The following is a 24,450-nucleotide window of genomic DNA, read 5'->3' as shown; positions in this document are numbered from 1 at the left end:
TTTTAAAACTGCACAATAAAGTTTTATAAGACACAGCTGAGGAACTTCAGCTTTGTACATGATTTAATTCAAACACGTACAATAAGAGAAAAATAATGGGAATGTAAGTTTGTACTTATTTCCAGAAAATAGATTCATTTGACAAACAATGTTCCAAGAGTAAATAAACCTTGTAATGCAATTAGTTCAGAACAAATGCACATCAAGCTACTGCAGTCCTATACATTGTACTTCAGCCGTCAACAGCCAATTCATCTGCTCTGTAGCCAGGACACTTCATTTACAACGTGTAACAGCACAGAGATGGTAAGATGCACAAAGCAATGTATGTAAGATAAAATGTTACAAAACACTTGTCAAAATAAAATATATATGCAAGTCGTCCCTAGTATTTACAACAAATAGTTTTAAATTAGAGATCGTTCAGAAGGCATCTCCTCCATACAAATGCCTAACATACAGAAAAAAAGCAGAAAGGCAGTCAAAGAAAGGTACTGTGTTAGCTAAGGCTAAAGACCTTTGGCTCCAAAACTCTGTTACAATTATTTTCAAAAGACAACTAAAATGTGGAACATTTGAGTAGTCTGTCTTTGAACTCCGTTATTACACTGACCACTAAAACTCAATGTGAAATTTAGCATGGCAAGAGCCACTTGTAAAACAATCTTATTATTTTATACATCAAATGCTCTGAGTTAGATGCAATTATGGTTTGGCATTTTCCTAACTCAGGGGGAACACATTTGAGGACAATTATATTTTACTGCATCTCATGCATAAAGTCTGAGGTTGTCTGCTCAGCAGGCCATCGGGAAGGCTCTGGCTGTGCTTTATCTAAACGAGGCACAAATGTGCTTAGTAGTTGCCCTAGAACTTTTTATAGTAACTTAAAGCATGCAAAAGCGAGAGGAGAAGAACAGATGTTGCCGTCACACCTTTCTGATCATATATAAGTTTTGTCATCAGAAGGAGGATCAGGGCAAGAGTTGCTAGAATACAGACTTTTACATTTTAGTTGCAACTCTTTTTCCCAGATTCTAAAGTCAGGCTGAACCCCAAGTAAATATTTGTCTTAATTGTTGGACAATGTAATTGTGTGTTTTCATTTAACTATAATTTGTTTAAAAGGTTATGGTGGTATCTAAATTTGGCCCATCTTGTTACATTTTATCTTAATCTGTTGCAAGGTCAGATTGCAAAGAAAGACACAGAGAACATTGTAAAACCACCATGTCTGTATGTAGGGTACTATATGTAAAACTGTCCTGAGTAATCTGTACCATGAAACATTTGCTTTTTATCGCTCTGAAATTCACTTCTTGAGAAAAAACCTGCTGCATCCAAAACCATATGCAAACATTTCTGTTCATTTTTAGGGCTAAGGCACCAGCACTACTACATGGGGAGAGCCTTCATGGGCACCGACATGGCAGAAGATACATCCCAAAACCTCCTTTTTTTCCCAGCACTCCACAGAACTGAGCCCTGGAAGGAAGTAGGTTTTAGCAAAGACACACATGTAAGTAAGTGTGAATCTCATAAAGTCTTAAGGTCCAGCTGGGTAAGTTTCTGGGTGAGCACTGCAATCCAACTTCAGACTTTTTTTTTTTGCATTTAGAACAAGTCTTTCAAAATGTGATCATGAAAAACATCATCTCCACTTCCACAGTACGTGCATCACTTTGGTTTGCAGGCCTGAACGTGGCAAGTACCCACAAAAACGGGTATGTAAGAAACACAAAAGGGTTACTCATTTAAGGGGAAGGGCATGTATCCATGCCTGCATTTGGAAGTCTGCTCCTTGTGTTTAAATTGAGCATTTAGAATTATCTTTTAAAAAACTCTGAACAGAAATGGCTTGTTTTAAACATCAAAAGAAAAATAAAACCCAGCCAGCTTTTTTTCACTAACCTTCCCGTGCATTTTCTTTAAGCTGGATCGTTGAAAATATCAGTGCATATTTCCAGTTCTTAACTGTTTCAGGTCATCTTCCATCACTATGGGAAAGCACAAGCAATGAAGTTCACTACGCAGTGAACAATTCGGCTGAGCATCACCAGACTCTGCATTATTGCTGAGCTATATACACAAGGCATTTGAAATGTACAGTTGTCAAAAGATATCATTTAAAATCAAAACCACAAACCTGGGCTTTGCAGAAGTTGCCGCAAAGTTATCAAATCACAAAATCTAGCAACTAGTGGGCTTCACAACACTGATGATAAATAAAAATATAGAGGTAACAATAGTAGTAGGAACAAATACATGTTTAAAATAAGGCTTTTTTACATTGTTGTTAAGATGCCTGGCCTCTAGCCCCTTGTTTGTTCTTCATATATTACAGATTCATGACAAAGCTGATTGTGTCCATTGTCAAAGAATACCCTTGGATCTATCCTTATCATCAGATAATGCCCCTAATCAGCAGCATAGGGTAAAATATTGTAAAGACATTCATAGCAAATCAGTTCTGAAACATACGGAGTCTTTCCTTCCTTCCATATTACCAGCAGTTTTGTCATCCTTAATGAGAGCTATCAAGCAGAAATGATCAGTGCTGCAAATATCAAGACCCTGTTTCTTCCTGGTGGCTTTTTAAAAGTTATTCTCCCAAATCAACTTCATGTCATAGGCAAATCATAGCAATGCAAATCACGTATTGCATATGCTGGCCAGAGCTGACCTTAATCGAGTCAGGTTCTTCCCCTTCCAATACAGACTGACGACTCTGAGACAAAAATCCATCTCCAGTCCACACAATTTCTCTGTCCCTTCCAGTAAGGATTTATCTTTCTTTGTGAAGTAGTAATTGGTCAAAACCCATTGTCAACTGACTGTGTAGAAGAAGCGTGGATCCAGACCACTTCAATATATTTACATTACTATTCATCCATTTTCTAAGTCAAGCTATATGAATACAAAGTGTGAGAACTATGTAACATAGCCAGCAGTCAGCACGCACTGTCTCAACTCTGACTTTGTACATTCACATTATCTCCATTAGAAAATAAAAAAATACTTTTTACACAGAGAAATAAGCATATTGGAAATATAAAGAAGCATCTCCCAGGCGAAGAAGTGCGCAAAAAGTGATATAAAAGCTCTATACTGAAAAGCATACATGCATGCAATATATTGCTGTGACTGAAAGTAATCAATCTGAGATGCCCTGGGCTCCTCTTGTTTCCACTTGCGTGCAATAAATGCACATATCTTTATAGTCCATTTCACACTCTGTTCATATTTCTATATGACAGAATAAGATTTCCCTGTTCCAATCTGGAATATGGTAAGGCCTTGCGGGACGTTCTCCTGCCATTTGGCAATTTAATAGAAAAAGACAGGAAGGATTAGGGTCCACTAAATTCTGCAACAGCTGGTTAATCACATGGGATGTCTCCACCTGATTTTAATGGGTGGTCTCTGCTCAGTGCTCCAAAAGGAAGGAGAAAACTCTCCTAAGATTCCTTGCTGATATACCCCTAAGGAAAAATTCCTCCCTATCCTAAATTTGGCCATCAATATAAGGTTAAGAAAAATGAAATGTTACAATGACCTGCATGATTCCATCACTTCTTCAACATAACTAAGAAACAGAAATCAAATACTGCTGCTTCAGAGTAACAGCAAGCTGTCTTTGTCAGAAGGGAGACTGCTCTTCATCCGCAATGCCGACACTTGGCAACATTGACTTCAGAGCAGTCTTGAGGAACTTCATTCTTCTTCTAGACAAACATTGTATTTCTGGCTCAAGGGAGCCCAAGGTTTTCCCTCCAAAACTGGAGATTCACTGAGCTCAAATAAGCTTAACCGTGTCTCCAAGGTCCTTCTCTGGAGGCAAGTCTCCCTCTGTGCCGATGTCCTTCCCAGGTCCTTGGCCTCTCACTTTTTAAAGGGGGTGAGTTTGTTGAAGGTATGCCAGAAGAGGGATGGCTTCCGCTTGGGTTCTGCCAGGGCAAAGACCTGCTGCTGCGGGATGCTGGTAGGCACAGTGATGTGGCGCTGATGAATAGGATGCAGGCTTTGGTGTGGAGGAGGCACAGGACACCCGTTATAGCTCACACCTGCAGAAGGAACAGTTTAAGAAAGCATATGAGTCAGCTAACAGAGCAACCAATACGGGGAAAATTCAAGCACAGGACCATAGGACAAATTCAATGGTCAATAAAGCCAGTATGAATTTTGCCATGATCCTGAACAGAAGCACTACTAAAGGTTACCTTTTCTGATGTTAGACTTTTTAATTGCTGCATTGATTTGGCTTAAGAAGAGAGTAATACCAGTAAAAATAACATTACAGAATTACCAAAAATAAGCAGCAGTTTCCCATAGCCTGGCTATATTGTTTGCACAAGTAAATTCTGGTATTTCAAAGGAATGACTTAACACAGTAGATACTCGTATTTTAGTCAAATCTCAGAATAAGGCTGGGTAAAATATTGCTACCAACAAAAACGTTATTTCTTCAATTTGGAAAATATTTTTCCAGGCTAATGTTCTCAGACTTTGACCTTTGTGCATTCTGAACAGAATCTCCTGATCACAATTTTCAGCCACTCCCCTGAAAATCTGGACAGGTTTTATAGGTATCTAGCGATCGATAAAGAGAAAATGCTTTAATAATATTAATTCCAGGCAGCAGAGGACTACCTAACATCAACTTCTTCACTCCTTCAGACTTAATGTGGTCCCACTTGCTCAGTTTATTCTCTCAACACACAGATTTACCCAAATTTGACCTGAAGATGGAAATGGACAAAATCACGGTGCATTTTCTGAGAGAGAAAAGGAATAAAAAAGCTGTTTCCAGAGAAACACGTTTCTAGTCCATCCTTCCTTCTAGTCCAGGACAGAAGGAAGCCATTTTGAGTTTATTATCATAAATACAGCAACATGTGGCTTGCAAAAGGACTTTAGGATATTTTAAACAAAGCACAGAATTGCTAAAGAAGAACAAGCAGTTTGAGTAAAAGCAAAGGAAGGAATCAGTAACCCTCATTTCTAATTTAATCTCTGCATGCATTTTCTTATATCCTTAAATAAACAGCTTGCCTTAGCTCTCCAGTTTCTTCTCTAATAAAGAGAATACTGACTTGCCTGTCTGAAGGAGACTGGGGAGCTGATTTAGTAGACAGTTTCCAAAGGCATTGGAATTTGGCATTAAAATACAGATTAATGGAAATTATTTGAGCTTCATGTAAACCATGAAAATTTTTTAAAAGATTGAAGAACTCAACCATAGCCAGATTGTGCTATTTCCTAACAAAGAACACTGGAACACAGTAAGAATGTAAAGCAATTCTGAACACCCACCTTTAATTTTTCCATGCCTTGACTTACGGGCATTCTGCATGGCTTGTTTCTTCTGGTTTTCTGAGATTTCCATTCCTATGTCAAAGCGTAAATTAGGGCACTGGTATAAAAATACTGTATCTAATACTTGATTACATTAAATTAAAACAAATAAGTAAACTATATTTTAAACAATTTATAGTAAATCTTAATAGTAATATACCTGAAGTTTTTAGAAGTATGTTTTACTTTGTCATATAAATTTAAAGATTGCTTTTCACTGGGGTAACAATAGGAACATTAATTTGCCTGTAGATTACTGGGAAAAGCTGCTTTCCAGTTCCTGCAAATGGCAATTACTGGGGAACTAACCACACAAAAGTTCTTTTTATAGCTAAGTCCAGATAACAAGAGATTAAAAAGAAGTGTAAATTAACACTTCTGAAAGCTACAAGCCACAAAGTAATAGATCACAAATGCAAAATCTGTTTCTTTTTTCACTCACTCTGAGCTAACTTGGGGTAACAAATTGAAGTCACTGGCATTGCAGTAGTACAAATGTGGGTTTCCTTCCCTCCACTCAGAGGAGACAGTAGCACATAATCTGCCAGACACTGAAGCAGGCTGTGACGTGGTTCTGGCTGCACCAGACTGGGTCTGGATCCCTCACTCCAGTTGTACACTCATGTACTTGTTTGCATACTTGTATGACTTACACGATGCTATAGTATGTGGTCAATCCTATACTATTTACTCTCATGTGATAGGTGTTTGACTGATCTGTGCTGACTACAGAGATGCCAGACATCTGCTATGAAAGGTGACGCCAGTGACTGGTGTCGTCTGGAGCCCATGTACAGGCACTCCAGTCTCCTTTCCCTGCGTACAAGACAGTTGAGATACATGGATATGTTATGTTTGCACAAGGAGACAACAGGGTGCACATGCTGTCACTCATTTCATTCATATGCACATAAAGAGCACAGAAGTTGCGATTCAAAGTCTGAATGAAGCGTCTGGTTTGGTTCCATTTTGCATATTCCCGCACTTCTCTATATTTTTAAAATTCCCTTTACTTTTTTAGCCTGAACTTATGAAGAAGTTATTACAAATCAGCCTATTAACTTACAATACAACAGCAGGTAGCCATAATTTTGGAGTAGCAGAAGTTTTTTTTATTCTGCAGGGGTTTTTTTCCTTTACAGAAACAAGGAAACAGATAAAAAAAACTGAAAGCAATTTCATCAACAGAGATCAGACCACTTTCTTAGGGTTACTATTAGCGGTTTGGAGAAGGATTTTTTGGCTGTGGCCTTTTCTTCCCATATATTCATAAAAGCTAAGAAAAGCTATATATGGTTTGGGAGACAGTGACTCACACCAAAGTGTCTTTGAAAATAGAAGTAAAATGCCATTTGCAGTTCTGAATTGGAAGAGTATGTATTTGTTCTCTGAGTGGTTAGATTAGAGGCTTTGTGTCAAGTCCAGCAAGATAGCTTACAAAATCAACAAGATAAATTTAAATCTGAGGTTGAGAATACTGGCGCCTTTCCACTGGTTTTGGCTAAAGGAAATGTTCCATTATGCCAAAAAAAAAGAAATTTTAGAAAAGAAGCAGTCTTCTGGGTAATGGAGAAAACGTGAAAAAAAACCTGTGACTCGCAAGACCAAATGGACATTAGCTATTACAACTCAGCTATCTTTCCTCTGGTTCATGATACCTGTGCCAAAACAGGTACGTCAGAATAATGAGTTGCGACATTTGAAAAGCAAGTTTCCAGAAGGCTGGATGTTACATGGGCAGAAAAGACCGCAGGTGCCTATGTGGCATTATCAAAACATAGTTTCTCATTATACTGAATTTTCTTCACTATATTGCACAATGCCTGGAGAGCAGCAAGCACGATGGACCCTCCCTTGCAACCCTTGTGCTCAGCAGCGTGGGAACTTGTGACCCAGCCCTAAATAAGGGTTAGTGCTGTTACAACAAATCTCATCGTTATCACTGCCACCACTGTTGGATGGTTTCCCTTTTGAATATCATATGTTGATTTTCATGAGGTCCCAGTAGAATAAATAATGACATTTAAGGCTGTAGCTGCTACACCTTTGCAGTTTCCTCACGCTTGGGGATTTCTGCAGCAGTGTCACTTAGAAGGAATGGTAACACCCCACTGCCTGCACAAGACAGACCTGCTGCTGCCCAGGGCAAGCAATAGTGTGAGCCTCAGAAACACCCTGACATACAGCATTTAGCCCGCGCAACATACTCTCCCGATGCTCCATAAAGCAACCACTGCAGGAGAAGGTATAGATACAGATTTGAAGAGCTCAAGAATGCTCCTCAGAAAGGATGGGAATGGAAAATGTTCACATTTTATCTTCTTTTGCTCAGTCCTGCTCACAAAAGTGCAGGAGCTGTGATTTATTCCATATCATCCTTCCATATGACTGTACTACTGTTCTCATCGTATGCTGGAGAGGAGGCTTTCTGTAACTTTGTTGTAAGAGGGATTGTTTGGACACTCATCATCAGATCCTCTGCATTGCTTTATTACCTTCTGATCACCTTCACCCTTTTGCAATACCCACTTTATTTTAGAGTTCTGTTTAGGTGAATTAGGAAAGACAGCCACCACCCATCCCCATGAGCACAAGGTGACTGAGCAGAGAAACTCACGAAAGCCATCAGTGTTGTGCCCAACAGGATCATCATGTCACACCGTGATGTTCAGCACAGGAGAAGAGTTGGTTTTGAAAAGTTTGGAAAGTTTGAGGAAAGTTTAGCTGTGGCTGCTTCATTGTTTACTCTAGACTCGAGATGACTGGGGTTAATTGCAACAGTTGGTGCATTGGGGAAGAGTTAAAACGGGTTTTAGAGTATGAATTGGTAAACTTGAAAGTATTTTCTTCGACTTATGGACTATCTACAATACATATGGACGAGGCCTTATTTTTGTCATATTTACAACAGTATCAAACAAGAGAAAGCCACTAAAGTCAAAAGGTTTACATTTGTAATCTAAGGGTTATTCCTGTCTTCCTAGTCTTCTGACGAGGTGTTTTAAGTGAACGTGGAATATGATATTTGGCATCTTGTTTAAATTTTAATAATTTCTGAGCTATATCATCCACTTCACCGGACTTCCAATTTTAACCTGCTGTCATCCAAAGCCTAAGCCTGAAGAGCATTATAAAAAGGAGAAGTTCTCATGCAGTCAACACACAGATATGCACTAATATTTTCATTACTTCTTTAGGAATATTAAAAAGAGTTTTATTTTTCTTATTAGTGTTGCTGTCTTCTTCATGTATGTTTTGCCAATGAGATTTTGCTGGAGCTTTTGTCACTGATCTTAAAAGAAGCATGAAACTATGCAAAAAAAAAAAAAATTAAATAACAATCCTAATGTACATTCATACAGAAGACACTGTCCTTAGAGTATCCCACAGGCCGTGGGTCTAAAGCTGATCCTAGGATTTGCTACCTTTTTCCCTGCTCACTCAAGGTTAGGCTTCATTTCTCTGTAAACTGCCCAGTGCTACTGTCGTGGGGTTGGAACTAATGATACTATGCAACTGCACAGGTCTCCTGGACACAGGAGGTGCCATTATACGACATTGACAGCATAAATCTACAACTATTGCTGCTTGGCTTTATAATAAAGTGTCCTTTAAAAACAGATGTTTTGGGCCAAGATTCATACAAAAGTGCTAGGATTTTGCATGGATTTTTATTATTGATTGGTCTTTGTGAATTGCATCTTGTCATATCTCATCTCTCATTCTGCTCCGTAATGCACCAGAATCACATGGGTTATGCTGTGACACAGATGTCATAGCTAACTGCCCTGGACCTTTGGCCCACAATGACAGAGCAAACACACCTGAACAGGCTTCATTTACACAGCTGAAGGTCATGTCGGGTAAGAAAGGGACACCAGTCCCAGAAGGCAGAGTGCACATCTGCACAAAGCATAAAGAAGTGTAAAAGCAAGAACATTCCCCTTTGTTTTTATCACCTTTTAGAGAGGAAATCCTTCCACTCACCCATTTCCTTGTCTTCCTGAACTCTTCTCCTTTCACTTTCGCATGCCTCCATCCATCTCTTTTTATCCTCCTGTTTTTTTGCACAGAACAAATGAATCTCTTCTGTTGCTCTGTTTATTATCTTAAAAGCATTCTTGACATTAATGTAGAAGTCTTTGTCTCTGCCATCTTCGGTGTCCACAATTTCCATCTCATCCATGTCAATACGATCCTTATAATACAAGATGTCCCTTCTCAGTAAGTCCTTCTTACAGAACACAAGCTGATGGTCAAAAAGGAAGAAAGTCCTTTGCTGGCTTTTGCCTTGCTTTGATATTTTGGTCAGTTCTCCTGAGTGGATCAGTTCTGAGCTTCTGGCTAACACATCTGGTCCCTAAGAAGATACATATATGTAATAAGTAAAAAATATTTTAAGATCTTACTGTGTGACTAACCAGTCTCATTTTATAATCAAGTCTTAAGTTCATTCATTTTTCTTGTATTTTTATTATTAGATTTGAAAATGTCATAGAATGTAGATAATCTCATACAGGCAAATTCAATGAATGAGATTCTGCTCTACTTTATTTCTGCATAAATCAGGAGGAAACTCATTAAAGTCAGTGAAGCAGGTTCAAGTTCTGACAGAACTACCAAAAATCCAAAGGAGATAATATATGTCTAGCATTTAAAAAAAAATCCATTTTGTCATCTCAATCCAGTGTCATCTCAAAGACAAGTGTCCATGTTAATACATGCTGCTCTTCCTGATTTATAAACAAGGTAATCATTAACAGATTCACTGCAAATGAAGCAACTGGACTTTTAACTGAGCAATGACCAGTTGAAAAGTAGACACCATGAACTACCTACTACGCAGAAAGACGTATCCTGTAGAGGACATGAAGTACTGTACATAGTACCTTTGCTCAGGAAAGAGACAGGCTGACACTTACCTCCCAGTCTACGATAGAGACTTGCCAATGAGCAATCTTGTCTATGCTTTCTAGTCTTCGTTTTCGCTCATTGATCAAGCACGCTACGTTCTTCATAGCTTCATATGCAGCTTTTATGTTGTTATAATCACTGTGAAATGTAGGCATGTTTCAAAGATCACTTATGCAATGGATATGATGCAATCACAAACTGTGTCACAGTGCTTGAAGTATTAGCCCACATTACCCATTTATCCCTCTACTCAGGGTACTTAAATAAGAGAAACCTGATTCTCAGCTATCCTGAACCTCACATGGTAGTCTGTACAATTCAGTGCTGCTGTACCGCTAGGCTTTGTCCAGGAGCAAATTATTAAACTGGTGGAAGGAGGCAGAGGAGGTAGATCAATGAAGTGCAATACTGTCTCTACTGAAAACAATGGTGGAACTCCCATTGTATCAGTGATACCTACATTTCACCAAAGGAATTTGTTTTTAAGCAAGATTTTAGTGGGATTTTATTGGGAAGGGCATTCCTTCGATCATGTTTAACAACTGTATTTTCTCCTTCTTGTTCCCAATGGCTGGGTCAATGAACGCAAACAGAGAACGCTATGTGGGCAGGAAAAATACCGAAAGCAACCTCAAGCAGGGTGAGCGAGGGACCCAAGAACATGGGCACCGAAGAGAGGAATTAAAGGAGACAATGCGGACTGTTTTCATGCAACAAGTGTGTGAGAGCCAAGATGGTCACCTTCCCCTGCCTGCTCCAGGTCAAATGCAAGCCTCTTGCCCTTATTCCATTGCTCTGCTCCCCTCCTTCTTTCCCTGAGCTCCCCACATGCTTGTGAATCTCCCCAACCTGCAGGCAGGTTTTCATTCCCCTTTGAATAGCATCCATCACTCCTTCACCTTCCTCAAATGGAGTCTCTGAGAAGAGAAGGAGAGAGATATATTTCTTGCCTTAGAGTCCCAGCAGAGCAACTGCCTTCCGTCCTTTATCAGAACGCCTCTTGCAGAAAAGGGGGCCAGAGGTAGAAAACAGCATGAGCCAGAAATAAATCCTGCAAAGGGGTCAGCCTCGCTGTCCTCTTTATCTGCTTCTGTCTCAGTTCCTATTTTCAGCGGCTGCTGCTGATGGATGCGCTTCCCTTCTAAATCTGCGTGTTACTCTCCTCTCTCTATTTATATCTATGAAAACTCTTTTCTGCCACGCTGTATACAAAAAGTGAGATTAACAGTAACAAGATCCTACTAACGTCAGGGAGATGTCCCACAGGGTGACCGCATGATGTCCACGCTGCTACTCTTGCCCTTCCTTATCTCAGTTCCTTCTTTCTCTGTTGGTGTGTAACGTTATTCCGCACTTGCTGCATAACCTGTGGCCTTCATGGCAGGCTGTGCACATCGGATCTTCAAACTTTTTATGAAAACAAAACAAAAAGCTACCAAAAAACCCAGTTGGCTGGAGCTTTACCAAGGCTCCGTGTGGGTGTGGGCCTGCCTGTTTGTGAGCATCTCTGTACACTGAGCGCCTGTCTGTGCTTGTAGGCATCTCTGGATGCTGTGCCACAGAAGAGGCAAACAGGTACTATGGGTGGAAGGTGGCAAGACTTCGCTGTCATTTCATCTGCAGGTTTAATAGCTCACAGAATAATCTTTCTAAAATTGGTAGCAGTGAAAGAGATACCCATGTTAGTAATTGTTATTGCAGGACTTCCCAGGTAGCCACAGAACTGAATGGAGGCATTTCACACCTGAATGTCAGTACTTCACATCCCCTATATTTTGCCCCTGGCAAAAATCCTGTGGTCTCCAAGGGGAGTTTTCTCAAGGTTAAAGAAGTGCAGACTTTGGCCAAGGAAGCATTGCCTCAGGCTGCATTTGGACTTTGAGCACAGGGGTCACAATGGAACATTTTTCTTGCAGTTGTACAAGGTAAAAAGGCAGACATTTAAAGATAAAATCTTAATTTAGTCAAAGATTTAATCAGCTCAGGGGTATACTAGAAAGGCTCATAACCTGCAACTTCAATTCTTATTTATCCCAGCTGAAAATCTAATATCTGGACTTTATTGCAAACAAAGGCAATGTTTATTATTAAGAAGTTTCTAAAAAAAATTACCTCCAAACTTGCTCAGATTGTGTTTTTTTCTAAGGCCCTCTTTACCTTTTCTTGTGTCCACAACATTCATGCAGCTTCTCCCTTTCTTCCGTGGATTTCCTTCTCCTTCATTTCTTTGACACATTGGCTTTTTTTCACTCTGATTTACACTTCCTCACTGCATCCTATTTCAGCACCTTCTTCCTTTCCTTCTCCCTCTTTCACTTATTCCTCATTCTGCCTTGCATCCTGTCAGTCCCCTGTGCTGCATTTCCAGATACTGTTTTTGTTAATATTTGTGATGGTTCCAAGATGCCCATCTAGGATGGAGCTCCTGTCTATAGTGGTCAATGGGAGTTTTGTTCCAGATCTCAAAAGCCTCAGTGTTGTGTCACCCAGAAAGCTTGAGTAATTAGGTGTTATTACTATCGTAAGATTTGTTTTTTTCATTCTCTCACCTGTGCTCCTGAGTGGTGTATTTGAGCAACTCTGCAAGCTGCAGAGGGTACTTGCAGATTTTCTGAACGGGCGTGAGAAGAAAGCCATCAATGGCAATGTCAATCATCTGCTGAAGCAAGCGACAGGCCTCAAAGAAGTGACGGTATTTGCCCTGTTTCATTAGTTTGGCAAGTTCAATGCAGGCACTGGGATGATTGTTACAATACTCTGAATAAATAGCAAAGCCTTCTTGCTATTAAAAAAAAAAAAAGTCAAAGCTTTAACTAAAGTATTTGTCTATAAAGGAGGAAAGATATTTTTGTAACATTTATTATATCTAATTAGATTAATTAATCCGTTTCCTATATTGTTTCCAGACTGATCAGCCTTGAAACTATGCAGAAATCTACTTTGTAACTGTCAAAACTATGTACCTTCTTTGTAAGAACACAGAAATAGAGGCCTCCATTGAGTGAGGATAATCAAACCCACTTTAAGAAGTACTTTTCTTTGGGGAAGACAGCTATAGGCTTAGCAAGTGTCTATCATGAACTCACAGCCTCTTTCCCCACCACCTTCTTTCCTTATTTTCTTTAGGAAGTTTTTGCATGCCCAATATGAGATCACTGCCAATAGTCCAGCTTATCTGTGGTCATTACAGTTTTGAAAAGGAAACTTAAAATTGCGTACAAAGTTACATGCTGGCTAAAGATGAGGAGAAATCTAAAACATTTACATAATTCTTTAACTGTAAATTATTTTACATTCTAAAATGCTACTTATACATAGTTTAGTATTTGATAAGCACTTGTTACTAAAATCCCCTCCTAACATGGTAATTTAGCATTTTCTTATCATACTTTGCTAATTTCATAAATAAAATCAACTTTTGCAACGTACATGTTGAAGAAAACATGACCCTATTTCACTTAGATGAGGTTCTTCTTTGTTGTACTGTTTCTCAAGATCCTTCAGAAACTTCCTTTGGAACTTGTAAATATCTTCAATATTTCCAAAAATGGTGCTTAACTGAGCTGTGGTGAACATTCCTGTATGTTTGCGACACTGCCGAATATAACCCTGGAAATGAAATAAAAAAAACTCTTTAGTTTGAAGATGTGAGAACAGGTCCTACCCTGAACAAGCCCATTTGAGCTGGCAAAACCCCTGTGACCTACAGGTGGGTGAGTGATTTCCCAGCCATACACACTCACACGGACATGCAATTTCAGATTTGCATCTGAACTGTTTACACATTGGTTTCTGCAGTCCAACTTCCGTCTCACAGTACCGTAAATGAATCGCAAACCTGCAGAGTGTGTAAAGCCCATTCGCACGTCCTTGTTACAGCTACCCGCCAGGCTGGAGGCAAGCCCGGTGTAAGGCCCCATGCATGCTACTACTTTAGCTGCCGCGCTTTTTCATAGCAATTTCTCTGTGCCGTAACAGTTCTTCTCTATGTGGATAAGAATAAACCCTAAAACAATTAACACAAGGACAATTTCTACCAGGGCTAAAGTACTGGTTCCTCAACCGGTAGGTAAGTAGGGCACAGTCTAAGCCAGAGAAGCAAAATGAAGAATGTATTATAACGCATTCAGAATGCTGCTGTTTGGTAAAATCCGTATGGTATTGGCAGGAGGTAATAGGATTGGCAAGACTGGACATGAAAATACAATCACTTTTCCAGTTTTTTTCTCTTTACTTGTAAGAACGACACAGGGGTCCAGTTCACTTTATTCGTATCCAGTGTTAAGCAGATACACAACTGAGTCCTCCAGTTTTAAAACACCCTGGGAGCAAATTCTGCTCTGCCATCAGTAACTGACGTTAGATTGCATCAGCATTCGCATAGCTAAGAAGCAAAGGTACGATCGAGGACCTCTTAGGGCTGAAACACGCAGCAGCAGCTGCCACGCACAGCCAGCACATCCTCAGGTACCTGTCCCACAAAGCTGAGAACGGCGAGGAGTATACAGTGCAGGGGCTGAATATCCAGGAATAGCTGCTGTGCTCATACTCTCCTATCAGCTATGGCGCCGGGGTACAGATGAGTGCGAAGGTTAACTGGTGTGATAGGGGTTATCTGCCAGGCTCCTCCGTTTAGCTGCTTTCAGGCGGGTTTCCCCCAAATTGCTTCGGGAGCAAACAGCTGTAAAAAGCCTTCCAATTGCTCCAGTGAGGTTTACCAGGAAGCAACCCTGAATATTGCTGGCAGTGTAATAAATATTCCTGTCTCCTCCACAGCCATCTGCTCTGAAAGCTATGAAGTGGCTACGCTGCAAGCCAGCTACCTCATTTAGTACTGTTAGGAGGAGAACACCAACACGGAAAACTAATGCTTGTGCAGCTCTTATAATGTGGACTGCAGACACTTCTTGAATGTAAAATGTTTTTCTGGGTATACTCCAGCTTCATGATCCTGACTGCACCAGCCCTAGTGATTCATTCTAGTGCAGAGCTTGCAAATTTGGATTACTATCTGCAGTAGCTTTTCCGGCTTAGTCTTACTTGAGTATATTTTCAGCCTTATGTCCTGCTTGCACCACCCTACAGATTCATTTTGAGGAAAGCAGACCACCTCTACCCCACATGTTGAACATGGAGCATGACTTCTCTACTTGGAAAATGTGTGTTTGCTCTCTTGTACTAAACTCAGAGGCATGTCAGATTTAAAAAAAGGGGTATAGAATATATGCATTAGATAAAAATAATTATTAATACCAGTCTAAGAATTAATAGGTCAGTAAAATATGAAAGTCATGTCCTAGAACTCAGCTAACCATGGCAGCAACACAGCTGCGTGTACAAATTCCTCCCTGATCTTTTAGGCACACAGTCAAGCTTACTCACTTAAGTAAACAGTGAATCTAAATAACCAAACTTACATTTTAATCTTTTAAAATTAGCCAATTAGCAACCAATTTTTGTCTTTTTGTTTTCCCGTTTTTCTTTCTTCAAAATGCATAAAGGCCTGATCTAAAAAAAAAAAAAAATCCAAAAATACTGCTGTCTTGTCTACTTTGTTGTCCATGAACGAATCTAATGATGAGTGGTGGACTAAAGGATGACAACATGACAAATACAGAGAGAGACCTAGCAAACTAAGGGTACAAAGAATATTTTGGTAGGTTGCTTAGCACCCTTCTAGATGCTAACCACAAATACAAGTCAAATACAGGTCAAATGCGTCACAGTCCACGTCAGAACAGGCAAACTTCAGTGAAAAGTATTAAGAAGCTTCTTGTCCAAGTGTGAGCCTCCAACAAAATTTGAACAAAAAGCAGAAAACCCCCCCCCCATTTTATGGTTCAAACAAGCAAGGTAGTTCTAAAACACCTTTAAAGACTTCTTCATAGCTACTAAGCATCCAGAAAAATCTCTTTGCTGGAGAAAACAAAAAAAAATCTCACCCAGCAAACATTCTCTTTGCAAGTTACTTTCAAGAAGTTCTGTCCCTGAACTGTAATTGATTTTATTAAAGTAACTGAAAGTTTTCTATTTAAACCAAGTGTTAAAAAGTTCTAAATAAACTGGACTTCCTTCTCTCCTTATTATGGAAATAGCGGTCAGATAAGCAAAGCACATTTTCCATGTCAAAAGTGGAATGTTTTTTTTAAAAAAAGGAAGCAGTGCCTTGTGGCAGTCTGCAGAGAGGAAAGCCGTAACAGGACACAAGAAGGGTCTGACTGACAGCCTGAGAAGTGCAATTGGGAATATTTTGATATGAGAAACCACTCCAGTTCTCAACTTATGTGGGATGTTTTGTTCAGATTAGGTCAGCAGAATGCCCTCAGGTTAAAGCATGTACCTCACAGATGTCCTTGAGATGCTTGATATAGACTCGTTCTGTGTTCATAATTTCCTGTATAACGTTGGTTCTCATCTGATCCTTGTTTTCAGCTATTTTCTGACGATGCTTGCTAATATCTGCATCTTGTTCTTCATCCTGAGTACTACTACAATTTTCTGGCACTTCTTCCTGATTGACTCGCAGCTGCAGCCAGAACAAACAAAACAAACCAGAGTTAAGCAGCAAACTTTTACAAAATGTGATAAACCTGTTACAAACTTCTTACAATTAGGAGAGGACAATTAAGAGAACAGAAATGTTCCCATTCTTACCTTATAGAGAGGGTTCCACAACAGTATTTCATTGTACCCACTGCATATTCAAATAAAGTGTTGAGATTTCTGTCTGGTTAAATACATGGCTTTCTACTCACAGTATCTGAGAGATACCATGTTGTGTTGCCTGTGTATTTTTCAGACTTAAGCTTATTTCTGACCCTTACTAATAATCTGTATGATGTGGATAACAGCACCTCATTTTTCAGCTTTTGTCTGATTGCCCATGTTGGCTGGAGATCTAGGAAGGGCAAAGGCAGGAACCATCTCTTGCACTTTGTGTAGTACTTCATACAGTGTAGCCCAAGCTTCATTACAGGCTCTCAAAAAGTACTTTAAATTAATTTCTAAAACATAGTTCAATTTTATACCATTCAAGAGTTATACTGTCATTAATCTGGCTGAGTTCTGACTGGGGAGTTCAGACTGTGAACCAGATTCCTACACGTTGCGATAATAAATTAAGCCCTATTTTACCAAGAAATCCCTGCAGCATAGCTTTCCCCACTCCCTCATGAAAACTGCTGTGTCCTCTCCATATGCACTGCTTGCTCCTGGTTGAGCCTTCTGCTGCGCTCATTTCTGCTTGAGAAATTCCTTTGGTTACAAAAGGACCACACAAAGAAAGAAGCCAGAGTAAAAGGTGTCGGAGGAGCTAAGGGATCTTGGGGTGTGATTCTCTATTGCTATTTTCCTTGTGAAGTCATTAGGAGTTACACCACTGATGTTCAGATACAAAGATGCTGAGGATCAGGCCCTTCACTTAAATGTAATGCCATGACCATTGCTGTTGCGCTCTGCTGGGAATCTCACGTGACAATGGTGCAAAAGCAAGCGAGTTACTCACCCTGACAAAGCTAGCTGGAAACCAGGCTTCCTTATCCTCGTTTCTTCCCCACCACCAGTCTTTGTTGGAAGCTTCTAGGACTCTAATGACATCTCCAGCTTTGAAGCCCAGCTCTTGATCATCCATAGTCACATGGTCCCAGAGAGCTTCTGCATAGACAATGCTGCCATCGCTTATCAGCTGAGATGGGAAGAAAATGAGGTTGTGAAGGACAAAAGATAAACAATGAACTGTTTATAAATTACTAAAAGATCAGAATACCTCACTAGGGTGCCCATGATTACTCCTATTACAGGATAAAACTAAAATTCTGGATTTTCAGAAACCTATGCGTATATTTATTAGAGAGAACAATTAGAGTCCTACTCCAGGGCAGTTACATAGGCTAACAAGTTACACTCCCAGTGAAGTACTAGTCACTGTGCTCTTCCCTTGGCATCTGCTCGTGGGCCCTGCCAGAGACAGGACACCACGGCTGCTGGATTCTTCGCTACGCTGGCTACTGCCATCGCACTTTCTATTAATATGAAACCTCAGACCTGTGGAAAATACCACCACACACCCACCCCCCATCGTTACAGCAATGCAAAGCCCAGGACGTTACCTCATTAATTGCTAGCTGTTCCCCTCCGGGCTGCAGGTACCTGGGAGTGGCTTGGCAGAGCTCCTCGTAAAAGTAATCTTCCTCACTGCCATTGTCATCAACTAAGGCCGAAGATTCAGTCCCACCATCTGCAGCAACTAAAACAAAGGTGCAACAGCTGTTTGCTTCATCATTTTTATGATTCCCCAAAAAAAACAATACAAGAGGAATTGCTGAGAAGTTGCCTTTGTTGTCACAAATATAACAATAACAGCAGAAGTGGAGGGCAGCAGAGCTCTCAGGAAAACCCATTTTCTGCCATTAAGCAGTTTTTACTCTTCTTCGGAATTTTCTCATTTAGCAGCTGACGTAACAGAAATTCTCCTTTTTGTGCGCGAAAAATTGAACCACAACCATTATTTATTTATTGTTTACCCAGAGGAAATCTCAAATGACCTGAATCAGAAGGGAGGTCTCAACGCCGTTTCCCACATGGCAGATGAGAGAGCTCCAATGGCCCCCGGCAGTCAGAGGGGGCCGCTGTCGGTCCCAGGCTGGGTGCCGTCACATCGCCACATCCCCTGCAGGGATGTAACGACCCGACACCTCCGTGCCCACCCACCCGCGAGAGGCGTGGGCAGCCCACACCACAGCCCCTGCTCTGAGCCGGCTGCCGCCACCTCTCCCACGTGCTGGGGGAGGCTCCGGCAGCACTGAGGTACCTACGGGGAGGCCCAAGGGGACAGGGAGTCTGGACTGAGCACGGTGTAACTGCCTGACAAAAAACTTGTTCTAATTGCCCCAATCACAAAAAATTCTTGGTTTGACAATTGTACATCTTCTGACTAAAAAGGCAGCTTTGTAAAGAAATAGAGGCCAGAACTAAGATGGGCTTCATCTTATTACACAGCCACATAAACCAAGAGAAGCATCATGTAAGTGACTGTCACTATGCACATGTAAATCTGCAGTTACTGTATAAAACTGTAAAACCTATTTGGGGTACATCACTGGGTGGTAGATCCTTTTGGCAATCATCTCCGTACTGGCAGATGAAGAGGACTGGGGACTGATCTCAGGACCAAGTAATACTGGCTGACTCACGTCCACACTGCTCAGTGCTAGACGCTTTCAGAGCAGGTTTGCCTTTGAAAGCTGGCTGTAATGTTCACACAGATCAGGGGATGAGCTAGTAATCAAGAAGTGTTCATGACCAGTGGCCCAGTGCTTGAGTGCACTCTCTGGTCCTTGTTAATCTATGCCTAAAGATTTACTCCTATGGCAGGCCCAAGCCATGAATAACTAGAGAGTCTGAAGATCATACAGTGCTCAAAAATCCAACAAAAAATAAAAAGTAGAAAATAAAAAATTTAAAAAATAAAATTCAGAATGGGCTGCTAGCACTGAACTCCTTTTCTGATGGTTACTGTGTCCCAGATAAATTGCCACGCAGCCTGCAGAGCATCCCTCTCACTCCCGAGTGCCTGGGAAGGGACCTTTAAGCGGAGTTATTGAACCTGCCACTTCCACATAGCAGCAAGGCCCAGCAGCAGGGCCCTGACCCTGCCTCTTCTCTGCCCTGCTTCAAGCCTGGGTACCGCCTGCCTGCCGAACTCTGGCCTCCGGATGGGTGAGAGTCGCAAAGAGATGACTCCTGGCTTTACTCCACACACCTACACAACTAACAGGCATGCCGCTGCCTATCCGTTATTTACCTTATAGGGAGAAACAATTCAACCCCCTCCTTATGGGCGCTCATACCATCACGAGCATCTTTGGTCATTTGGGTATTAATTTGCAAGAGAGATCAAAGCTAATTACTGCACGGATTCACTAAAAAACTTGGAAGATATTTCTTTCCTTTAAAAGTGGAAAAATATGGCACAGTCTTGATGTAACAGAAGACGGCTATTTGACTGTTCTCTTCTACTCCCCAGCATTTTACATATACACTCACATTAATGGTATAATCTGCCTAACCAGGGAGGATGCAGAATCCCTTGATAAACTTTTAAAATACATCTTGTGAAACTTACTGGAACTGCTTTATTAAAAAAATCTGCAAATAAATAATTCATTAAATCAATTTTTAGCTTATAAAGCAACACCAAAAAAAATTAATCCCAATGATCCTTTATACATCTCCACTGTACTATCAGTACTGTCTGTTGATTTGTTCCAGTAACAACGGCACATCAAAATAACCTAATTCATTTGGCTCCAGATGAAAAATGACTGCAATTTTGGGACTGATAACTGTTTGTTATTCTGTACCAAACCAACACGCTTACATTGTTTTCATTGTTAGACTCAAGCAAAAATCAGTCACTTGCATTCTGCATCTATTCCTCTATTGTTTACAGACAGAAATATCAGAGGTAGGGGTGGGCTTTCCTGATCGCACCAACGGGATGCAAAAACTTAAAAGACAGCCTGGGACTGATTCTGATCTCCTAGCAGCTTTGTCACCAGTGTAAGGCTGCAGGCTCCCATGGATGACACAGTATAAGCGTGATCAGAATCAGGCCCCCTGAGTGCCACAGTTAATCAGTTCAATCTAAAAACACTGCAAAAAACAGCGAGAGAGAGAGCATGTTCTACTCATACGTACCCATCTGAAGGCTCTCCAGGCTCCAAAATCGTGCCATTCCCCCCCTGGCTACCATGCTGCCGTCAGACTCAACCCCAGGGCAAGGGCTTGACCTCTAACAGGTGATGCTTGATCCTAAAGGGCTGGTGGAGGATCACAAAAGGCTCTGAGCTACCGATAGCGCAGAGAAACAGCCTGTTCGCTGCCTTCAGCTCCCAGCTGTGCCTCCGAGGCCGAGCCCGGCTGGGAACTGCCAGCGGCGCGCGCTCAGCCTGGCTGCCGCGAGCTCACGGCTCGCTGACATCATGGGGTGCCCTTAGGGAGGAAGTTCCAGAAAAGAAACAAAAACCTGGCTGCCTGGCCCCGGCCGCGCTGTGCCTGCAGCCGCCTGCGCCACCCAGACCGCTCCCAAAGTGCCTGAACATCTCGAACGCAGCAAGCCAAGGAGTACATTTGGTTTTCATTAAAGCAGCTTAATACGATTTTGATCTATATTCAAATGACTGCAATTCAAAGGGAAAGACTATTTGGATGGGAGCTGGGAGTTCCGTGTATTACAACACCGTTCGGAGTATTGGTCTATCTTCATTATATTATACTGGTTAAAATTCCAGTAGAAGTAAACAATGAAGGTTTTTTTTGCACGGCTATTAAAACTTCTCTTGCTTCACAGGCAAATGCTGTATCGTTATTTAGGGCACAAGCAGACGAAGTGTTAAGGCTGCAGCAGACTGCTCCCAGGAAAAGAGGGGAGGACGGAGACATTTTCTCACTCAAACTACAAACTTAATTTAGCTCCTCCACAAAATAGGGAATGAAGCAGGAAAGCACCCAAACAGTCCGGCTTTCACTGGGACTGACCCAGCCAGCGCACAACCTCATTCATTCACCATCGGCCAGCATTTACCACCCGTACATCTGCGTCGTTGTGCAGTGAAGCTGCATCAGTTCATGCACTGGAAGCAAAGGCAGGAGCTGCTCCCATCAGCAGAGCGCAAAGCCTGCTGCAACCTGTGCTTGTACACAGCACTACATTTACGGTTTGGAAAGCTCCGTAATATTTATGGCTCATTCTTTACCTGCAAACTGCGTTGCTCAGCTGAGCCTGTCCTTTAACTGGGGACTGCCTTCACCAGGGAAGTGTTCACAAAACCCTGGAGGCATTTCTGTACACAGCGACCTCTCAACACCCACTGAAATCACATGGTTTCCCCTAGCGCTGCCTCAGATGCAGAAGGAAAGGCCAAACATCGCCCTGCAATACTAATGCCATCTTCCTACAAAAATCCAGACTGTGCTGCACTGCACAGGAGACTGATAAGAATGCTGTTCTGAATCCCCAAACTTCCCTATTATTTCTTGCTGCAAGGACGCTTGTTGGATAGCACAGTAAAAACAAGCTACCACATATTATAAGATGTTTATACACAGCCTCACACATTCTTCTCGGCACAAATCATTAAAAAACCACAACCCAGCAAACATAAGTGACGCCGAAGTGCTGATGATCCCGGGACCTGCAAGTGAAGGCTTCACGCTTTTAATCAGCCAAAGCACAAGCTCTCTGCCATGTCAAACCCCTACCCGTAGGGAAAAAACAGCTGAACTGCCAAAGGAAAACGAGACCAAACCCCACACAGCTCTTCTAGAAGATACTTTAAAAACAATCTCTGAAAAACAGTCATTTAGTTTGCTTTTTGCAGAACGGAACAGACTGTGTGATTTTGCCCGAAGACTAACCCAGTGCCACTGGGGGATGCTGCCAGGGAGGAGGGGATCTGTTCTCCCTCCTCTGCACGGGCACATCTAGCGACTGTGCAGCCACAAACTGAACCACCACAAAAGTACTTGTTTGGGGTGAGCTGGTGGCGGGTTCCTTTCCTCGCAGGATCAGCCAGGGACAGGAGGAGGCGCAGGCTGTCCTTTGTAGTGGCAGTCCACAGTGACCCTGTCCAAATGCATGCTGAGCTGGCTTACCCACTGTGCAGGGCACTCTGAAAAGGCTGTGGGTAGCACATACTAAAATACTAAAATTAGAAGCTAGTTTACCCGCCTCAAGAAAATCCACTTCTAGATACCCCTCTGGTATCATAGGACCCTCCACCCTGGGGCAGACCAAAGTTTCCCCGCACCCACTGCTCTGACAGCAGCCAGTAGCAGATGCCCAGGTAATAACATAAAAATAGATGAGGCATGTAATGGCATTTTTCTGATGTACTTTCCTAAATTCCAGCTATCTGCAGATCAGAGTCGGATCCCTCCTGGGGCAGAAGTGATACCTTTGTGTTTAATGAACTGAATTTTTCAAACCACTTTCTGAATTTCTGTAAACTTTTGGGATGTGAAATATTATGTGTAGCATTTAGTTTCATAGTTTAATTTTATAGAGTGTGATAAAATGAAACTATCTTTTATTTTGAACTTGCTATCTGATGATTTCATTTGGTGCTCTTTAGTTCTTACATTATTGGAAACAATAACTATTATCGGTTCATTTTTCCTATGCCAATCACTTTTATTCCCCTATTGTTCTTTTTTCCAAGTTGTAGAGCCCTAGCTGCGTTAATCATTCCTCACACAGAGACACCGAGTAGGTTTTCTTGTCCTTTTGCATTTCTCTGTATCGTCCCCTGTGAAAAAATGCCTTCTGAAGTGGAACAGAACAGGGAGATGGCCCCCACATGCCACACCAGTGGCACAATTGAGCTTTCTGTTTTGTTCTCTATTCCCTTCCTACAAATTCCTGCCCTTTTATTTACTGTTTTGACTGTTACTATGCACTGAACTAACACTTTAATTATCTGTTAGGATTGCAAGATCTCTTCCTGAATGGCAATATCCAGGTCAAAGTCCATTATTCTGCAAGCATACCAGGCTCGTGTTCCTCCATGTGCGCTACCTTGCCTTTATCAACACAAATTCACCTGCCGCCAGTGCGGTACATTGTGTCTCGGTATTGTGAAATCCTTTTGCAACTCTGTTCAAGCAGCTTGTGCTTTGACTATCGTGAATAATTTAGCACACAAGCAAGAATTATTTCATTCTATACCTCCCTTCCCACATTATTTGTGAAGACACTGAACATCTGACTCCACTCATGAGCTCTCTCCCTAGGAAAACTGACCACTTTCCTCCTCTCTGTTACTTAGTGCTTACTCACTTGTTAAAGCATGGGAGGATCTTCGCTCTTATCCCAGGCCTCTATTAAGAGACATTTGTAAGAGATCATCAGAGGCCTTTTGGAGATCCAAGTAGCCTGTACCTACTGAATCCCCTTGGTCACATCCTCAGTGATTTTTTTCAGAAAACCTAATCCATTTGTGGGGCACAGCTTTCCTCTACATAGGGCACATGGACTCTTCTTCATCATAAGGGTCCACCAGTCTGTTGATGTTACTCTCTGTTATAGTTTCTAAGTCCTAAATACGTTCTTTATACATTCTACATACTATTATGTCAGACTCAGTGGTTTACTGCCCACTGATACTTCTTTATAAATGGTTA

The 24,450-nt window shown here is 41.4% G+C and overlaps 1 protein-coding gene across 2 annotated transcripts in view; it reads right to left on the bottom strand.

The window, feature by feature from the left end:
- The window catches only part of SPATA13 (spermatogenesis associated 13), a 48,273-nt gene continuing 23,823 nt past the window's right edge, over window positions 1-24,450 (bottom strand). Inside the window, exons 1-10 of one of the 2 annotated variants that reach the window (XM_009327761.1) lie at window positions 20,968-21,039; window positions 18,378-18,514; window positions 17,774-17,953; window positions 16,610-16,795; window positions 13,699-13,878; window positions 12,819-13,051; window positions 10,278-10,407; window positions 9,343-9,715; window positions 5,314-5,388; window positions 1-4,064 (exon numbers count right to left, since the gene is read on the bottom strand). In XM_009327761.1, the coding sequence (XP_009326036.1) occupies window positions 3,883-4,064; window positions 5,314-5,388; window positions 9,343-9,715; window positions 10,278-10,407; window positions 12,819-13,051; window positions 13,699-13,878; window positions 16,610-16,795; window positions 17,774-17,953; window positions 18,378-18,514; window positions 20,968-21,022 (1,731 nt within the window). In that variant the 5' untranslated portion in view covers window positions 21,023-21,039 and the 3' untranslated portion in view covers window positions 1-3,882. Of the gene's footprint in view, window positions 4,065-5,313; window positions 5,389-9,342; window positions 9,716-10,277; window positions 10,408-12,818; window positions 13,052-13,698; window positions 13,879-16,609; window positions 16,796-17,773; window positions 17,954-18,377; window positions 18,515-20,967; window positions 21,040-24,450 lie in introns of those variants that run through there. The other variant, XM_009327760.1, reaches the window with a different exon arrangement.

This window comes from Pygoscelis adeliae, unplaced genomic scaffold, assembly GCF_000699105.1.
Source record: "Pygoscelis adeliae isolate BGI_AS28 unplaced genomic scaffold, ASM69910v1 Scaffold14, whole genome shotgun sequence".
In the NCBI taxonomy this organism is placed as follows: Eukaryota; Metazoa; Chordata; class Aves; order Sphenisciformes; family Spheniscidae; genus Pygoscelis; species Pygoscelis adeliae.
Note: the sequence above shows the minus strand (reverse complement) of the source record. Positions and strands in the feature narration are given on the sequence as shown.